The 7,326-nt window shown below is 50.2% G+C and overlaps 1 protein-coding gene across 1 annotated transcript in view; it reads left to right on the top strand.

The window, feature by feature from the left end:
• The first annotated feature begins 1,218 nt into the window (after positions 1–1,218).
• PGBD5 (piggyBac transposable element derived 5) overlaps positions 1,219–7,326 on the top strand; it is a 67,480-nt gene continuing 61,372 nt past the window's right edge. The window contains exon 1 of the mRNA XM_086877829.1: positions 1,219–1,928. Within this exon, the coding sequence (XP_086733955.1) occupies positions 1,247–1,928 (682 nt within the window). The 5' untranslated portion in view covers positions 1,219–1,246. The remainder of the gene's footprint in view (positions 1,929–7,326) is intronic.

The raw sequence follows: 7,326 nt of genomic DNA, 5'->3' as shown, positions 1-7,326 counted from the left end.
AAACATTCAGTGTTATAAAATTTGTCAAATCTGTAGCACTAACAGATCTTCAGACCAACATTACATTGAAAGTTTGCATCAAAAATTGCAAATAATATGCTCTGACACCCTCCCCTCCACACCAAATCCTACTACTGTTTATTTTGAAAGCAGTGCTGTGAAAGGGTAAGCTCGATAGCTGCTATTGTTGTTGACAGGGGAGGGGAGGACTGTCGTCCTAATAAGTGTTTGTACAGTAACCCGCACAGCGGGATGCCCCATAGCAAATAATAAACCTTGATCAAAGATTTCAAACATTCCCGTAACACGAGAGAGACGGTTCTGACTGCTGCGCAACCAGGGGCATCAGCTGCTGTATGAAATCCTTAGATTACTCCAGGGATACTTCTGAATCATGTTTAACTAACCCAGTCAGGGCACGGGTGTTTTCACTTCCCTCGTTTCTCTTGTGCCATGATATTGCTTTTAAATCGGTGGCGGTTTTGGAAGAATGGTTACTTCACTCTGTACTCGCTGGAGAAACCAGAGCATGCACTGGAGGCGCTGAGCCCCACGCCCTGCAGAGAGCTGGACAGGCAGGAGCATGTGTGTCCCCCAAAGGCAGCGCGAAGCCTCCACGGAGCACAGGCCGGGCGGCAGAGCCTGGCGGGTGTCCCACGGCGCTGTGCTCCAGCACCTTCCCCACATTCCCTCTAGCGCTGCCCGGCGCTGGAGCTGTGTCCTACTCCGTGCCCTGCGGTCGCCGCTGCTCACACCGTCCTGCATGGCGAGCTGTGTGGGCCCAGACACGCTGCCGGGGGTTGGCACCTCGGCGCCTTTCTCCTCCCGCGGGGGCCCTTCACCCTCTCCCCGCACGGCGGGCGCTACCGAGGGACCCGCAGGCACCGAGCCCGGCGCTCCTGCCTCTGCCCTGCGCCGCTCCAGCACCGCGGCGGCGAACAGCTCCGGCCAGCATCGGGACCGGGGGCCGGGGCCGGGGCCGGGACCGGGGCCGGGGCCGGGATCGGGACCGGGGGCCGGGGCGGAGGGCCAGGCCTGGAGCCAGGCCCGGGAGCTGGAGCGCTGCTGGGCTTAGAGACGCCCTCCCGGTGTCGGGGCGCAGCGGCGGCCCCGCGGTGCCGGCGCTGTGGGTTTAAATGGGCGGAGCGGCGGCGGGCGGCGGGGCGGGCGGTGGGCGGCCCGCGCTGGCCCGCGGCGCCCATATAACCCCACCTCCCGAGCGCGGAGTGCCGCGGCAATTGGCTGGATGTGGTACTTGGAGATGTTGAGCTGGCTCCTTCCCCCCATGTCCCTGCACACACACAGGGGCGGGTGGTGCGGGCGGGAGCGGGAGGCAGGGCTCAGCCCCGGTGGCGGCGGCGGGGCTTCCCCTACTCGCTGCCTGCCCGCCGCCGTGCCGGAGCCGCTGCTTCTGCTGGGCTGCTGCCTGCGGCCGCAGGACCCGGCCGAGCCGGGCCGAGGGGAGCGCGGGCGGCTGCTGGCGGCGGCCGAGATGATGGCGGAGGGCGGCGGCGGGCCGGCGCGCAGGAAGGCGCTATCGCTGCTGGAGGCGGCCCGATCCCGCTACGAGAGCCTGCAGATCTCCGACGATGTCTTCGGGGAGTCGGGCCAGGACAGCAGCGGGAACCCCTTCTACAGCACCTCGGCCGACTCCCGCTCCGCCGCCTCTTCCCAGGACGAGGACGACGACGAGGAAGACCAGGGGCGCCCGGGGGTGCCGAGCCCGCGGGGCAGGGCGGCCCGGCGCCGCGCTCCCCGGGCGGCGGCCACCCCGGCGGAGCGGCGGCGGCAGCGGCAGGTCTGCGGCGGCAGCGCCGTCCCGGGCGGCCCCGGCCCTATGGAAGAGGAGGAGGAGGAGGAAGCGGAGAAGGGGGGCTGGACCCGGTCGCTGCGAGACGTCCCACCCCCTCATTTCAAGGATGGCAGCGGTACGAGGAGAGCGAGCTGCCGGGGCCGGGGGGCCCCGGGTGGCCGTGGGGATGCCAGCGGGGGATGCTCGGAGCGCGGCCCCGGGCTTGGGTCGCGGCGCAGCCACGGGAGGGAAACCCGTACACGGGCCCGGCTGCGGCTCGGGCTGCTGCCCGGCGCCGGGCCTGGCGAGCGGGGGCACGGCAGGTGCCTCCTGGCCGGCCCCTTCCCGGGAGCGGCCCCGCTGTCCGGCCGCTGGTGCCCAGGCCCGGGCGCGCCGGTGCTGGAGAGCCCGGCCGAGGCGGTGAGCGGGAGGGCGAGGAGAGGCCGCGTGTGCTTAGTCACAGGCATCCGCTCCCCGGCGGGGCTGTGGCGGTGGCCGGAGCACCGGCAGCGCAGGGTTCCCCGCGGGGTGAGGACAGGCGCTGCCCCGAGCAGGGTGGGTGCCCAGGCCCCCGGCGTGGCTCCGCTCCGGGGTGCGGCTGGCTCCTCGTCCCCGCTCTCGGGTGGGGAAAGCCGCTGGTCGGGGCGCTGCGGGTCACCTGCCCTGCGCTGTGCGGGGCACCGGGACGGGGATTCCCCCTGGCTGCAAGGTTTTCTTTGCAGCTGTCCCTGAACTTAGCCCTCCTTGCGTGGTTTTTGGCCCGAGCGAATAGCACGAGTGTGGTGAAATGACACAGCGCGACCTACAGCAGCAGTGCACAGCACGGAGATCGCAGTGGAGTGGCTTGTGTGGCAAGTTACAGCGCTGAGGTTTGCCGAGGGAGCCATTATAACATCTATCTGCAGGCCTCGACAGCCAGGCTGACTGTGTAGCTGAGCAGCAAGGCATTGTGAAAACAGCTTAATGGTTAGGAAAAGCTGGGATGTGAAATTCAACATGTGCGTCTGTGCGTAGGTTAGGATGGTTGCTGTCCGTGTTGACAGTTTGCCTGTCCTAAGGTTGCTTGTCTTTGCTCTTTTTTGGTAGTGTTTAATTTCTTCGTTTGGCTGTTAGAAGTAAATGCCAGAGTGCTCCTGCACTTGGTGTAGTGTGCCGAAATTTGTGCAGTGGGGCAGGCAGGAACCTATCTGAGGAAGCAGCTTTGGATGGCTGAGGAGGAAGGTGGAGCTAGCACTGGAGCCCAGAGAAAGTACGGTTGTGCTTCTGGCAAATGTGCAAATAGGAGCTGTGTTTGCCTCTATAAATAGATGAACCTTGTAAAATGTTAAAAAATCATTGTTATGTGCCTTTGTAAAGAACTGAGTTCTATTGCGGGTTCTTATTCATAAACATATCTAAGATGACATTCTGGATTACAAGGTTGATGTGGTGGTATTTCAGCATTGATTATAATTTCATTTCTCTGCCTTTGATGGCTTATTACTTCATATTATTACTTTATAGTAATACCCTTTTTAACACAGAGAACACTGGGATTAGTGGTTTAATACTGGTTTGGAAAGGAATTGAGTTGACCTATTAATTCAGGAATTCATATTTCCTTTGAAATAAAGGAGTCAGATTTATGGTTGACAGGAACAATTCAGATATCTCTTGAGAGAGGTGTATGGATATTGCTGTGAATATTTCCTTCCACTAATAGATGCAGAAGAGGTTACTTCTGCCCTTTAGTTCTGTTGATTGTGATGATGATGATGATAGATGCTGCCTGCTCTTCATAGAATGGTGATTTAGTTTGGCAGAAGTTCAGGAAGTGTCATGATTTGATATGTAGGAAACATGTTCTGTCTGTGATATTTTTATTTTTGACTACTCAAATTCCAAGCTACGAAACTACTACATTGTATATAACTGAGCACTTATAAATCTAGTTTGTACATTGACTGGCTTTAGGCCTTGCAGATACTGTCATCAGAGTCATGCTGTACCTGCTTGTGCTGGCACCATTACTGCTTCATTGGACAGCGTTCTCACACAAAAGTTTGTATCCATAGCTGTTGAGGAAAAGGTCTCCACTGAGGTGCCTTGCAGTGACAGCATGTCTTTCATCCCCTTGTGGAGTAAAAGCAAGGGTTAGACACACAGGGTTAGATAGAGCACCAAGAAAACTGTATTCTCTGTTCAAATGTGTTGGATGCACGATCCTTTCTTTCTAGGTTCTGAGATTAAAAGGAATAGGTTTCCATGAGATTGAGATAAAAATTACCTTTGGTTAGCACCAAAACTTCAGAGCATGGCCTTTTGGTCAAAATCCCAAGGTTTGCTTAGGGGCAAACATCAACTTGACATCATCTGATGCCAGGAGACAAATGTCTCATGAGACTTCAACCTCATTGATGCTGAAGATAAATTTTTGAATCAGACTAGGGTCAAACCTAGTGTCAAGCTCTTTGGTTTGGGAGACTGTCCCTTCATGAAAGGGAGTGTGTGGAGGAAGAAAAGGTTTGAGTTAGTTATTGAGTGAGCTAAAGCTCCCAAGAGAAAAAATAAAGAGCCACTTGGTCTTTTTAACTACAAGTAGAAAATACTAACACTTCCATTTTTCTTTTGAAGTGATTACCTACTACTGCCTTTCCCTTCCCTGCCTCAATATTAAACTTAGGTCTTTTAAAAGCACTATATCCATACCTAGAATTAATCTTAAGCACAGACAAGCTAACTTATACTTCATCCCAGAAATAACTCGAGGCCCAGATGTGCTGGGGGCTGCTGGCAGTGTGTTAGATGGTTGAATGTGTCCTCAGTCTGCATGTGTGTGTGGAGATGCTGCCTTGCTTGTGTGGTGGCAGGTTCTGACAAGCTGGGAAAGGTCTGGATTGACTTATGTGCGAGGAGATAAGTGACTGGCATTGCTATGCAACACAGTGCTGTTTGTGTCCCAGATTTTTTGTTTTCTGCCTCTTCTTCAGGGATTTCCAGTTCCTGTTCCTGTTCCATTTAATAAAAATAGTGGGTGCTTAGATTCCCTGGGGAAAAAAAAACAACTACCCAACATGAATACCTTTAGCTGATTTCCTTTGTTGCAATCCAAAATAGCTGTTAACTTTAACATAGAGGTTAGAACAGATGGCTTGCTGGTACTTTGTGTTACTTCCTGTTAAACTATTTTGCAAATCATTCTGTTAGTTGGTGAGAAAATTCCCAACCATACAGTTTGATACCCTGATTTTTAAACTGGCAACTTGTGGCACTGTGCAGTTCTAATGAAGTCAGGTTGAGGAAACAAGTGTCTATCACAAATACCAAGACAGTAATAAAAGTTCTGAGGTACTGGGATGTCAGTAATGGATAGGAGGTCTTGGGGCAGTTGCTGAAATGCTTTTCCTTCACAAAGAGCACCTGGCTACAGTGGGTTCATGGGTAGGTCAACACATGTGTTTAAAAAGATGATGTAATCTATGATCAAATGCTGGATCCAAGCTTTTTGACCTAGTTGTAGAGTGCAGAAAGAAGAAGAGGATGAATTGCTGCTAGGATAGGGAAAGAATAATTGAAAAGGGGAGAGAGAGTAAGCAACTACTGTTACAAGCCAGCATGTGCCAGTAACTCAACATAAGCCCTTCATTTCTGGTTGCTCCTGCCTCAGACTTTATTGGTGTGCTCTTCCTTTCTTTAGGAGTGGGGTGGCTCTGAGTGGTGCTTTCCCTTGTTAGCTTAGTAATCTGGCCAGGAACTGTTCTGTAATACATGGAGGCACTATTGCTTCTGTTCTTGGTTCTTTGGGGGTCTTTGGAGGTGTGAATCTCCTGGTATTGCTGCAGCTTGATGTTCCTAGCATTTTCTTCCTAGGATCCAATGTGTCCTATATCCATGTAGTTCAGCAACCAGAAAATTTGACCTCGGATGTAAGAGCACTTCTTACTGTTAGGATGCTATGTTGTATTTATGTTTTAGGGTGGCAGCAATAGCAGGGAAATCAAATTCAGAAATTAATGTTGAAGTCCTCAAAGATACAGGCAATCAGTGCTACTGTTTCCTTCATTTTCTATGCCCTCCAAACCCTGTTCTTAATCCTAGACCTAAAGACAAAATATTAAGAATGTTCCTTGAAGAAAGAGCATAGCAGATCCTCTTTGAGTTGCATTTAGACAGTGAAAATAACTTTTATGAATTTCCAGAGTGTTTCTCTGAAACACTTAATGTGCCATGAGTTGCCATCTTTGAAAGACATGCTGCTGTGTAACAGAATGCTCTCAGCTGCTAAGACCATATTTAGCAATCTTGTCACCTTGAAGAACTTTAAGCAAATATTTAAAGTAGTTTCTAGTATTTTCTGTTCCCAAGAGTGTGGACAGTCAGATAGGAAGGCAGCATTTTAGTAGCAAGGAGCCTGAAGGAAGAACTCTTGGGTCAAGCTGGGCCATAAGAGGGCCATGTAAATGCTACCACCTAACAATGCAGGAGCTCTTGGTTTATGTCCTGAATAGAATCTGAAAGCTTTAGTCTTACTAGATTGATGTCAATAGTTGAAAGTTTTAGAGTAAGAAAAGTATGAAAGCTACTTAGTCACTTATGTCAGAGTCTGCTTCAGAAATATCTGGCCCAAATTCTCTGACTGTGAGTGGATAAAGTGATGCTGATATGATTTGTTCTTATTTATGTCATCATAGAACTTAGCTGCTTTTGACTTGCATAACTGTGGAAGATACTGGGGAAAAAAAGCATATTTATATAATCTGTTCTTGCATTCTACATAGAAGTTACTTATAATGACAATATCATAACATTTTCAGGAAGATATGATAAATACATCTCAAAGATGTACATTACTACTTTGTAAAGCCTTTATAGGATGACTTAAAGTCTTGAAGTTTTGCTAAGTAAGTGAATTGTGCAAAGGCTTAATATCTCATACATCTTACAAAATCTAGATGTGCTTTTCAGGAGGTTTTAATGGCTTTAGAGCACATTTTTCTACTTCCATCATCACTGGAGAGAACAAAGTGCATATGACAGCCTTATTGATTAAAAAATTTAGTGAAGCTTTGCTATCTGTGTTCCCTTGCCTCTTTTGCCCACACCTCTGACTTAAACATGCATTTGAGGAATAACCTGGTATTTAGATAGACTTTACAGGAAAAAAATCCAAAAACCACAGCACTGTTTTTTCTCTGCTTTTATAAAGAGAATCTGTTTTGGTCAGTACTTGAGACATGAAAGTCTAAAAGCACTGCAGATTCAGGTCTTCTCCATAGATACTTGTCTAGCCTTTTACAGAGAAAAAGCATATTTGTTCCTAGATCTGTTACTGCATAAAATGAGTCGTTTCTCCTTGTACCTATTCATGGGGTCATTTAAAGTAGATCAGTTCCTGCAGCTACTCATGTCCTTTAGTCAACATCTCAGAAACAGTACAGCAGTTTCCATGTCTGTATACCTTTAAGTCAGCCTAGAGAGGAAATCAGCCTCTCTGCTCAGTCTAATGAGGATGCTAATGGTGGAGTTGTCTCGCAAACTCTATATTGACTGCTAGG

Source organism: Cyanistes caeruleus, chromosome 2 (assembly GCF_971803275.1).
Source record: "Cyanistes caeruleus chromosome 2, bCyaCae1.hap1.1, whole genome shotgun sequence".
NCBI lineage: Eukaryota > Metazoa > Chordata > Aves > Passeriformes > Paridae > Cyanistes > Cyanistes caeruleus.
This window is presented reverse-complemented; position numbering and strand designations above follow the sequence as displayed.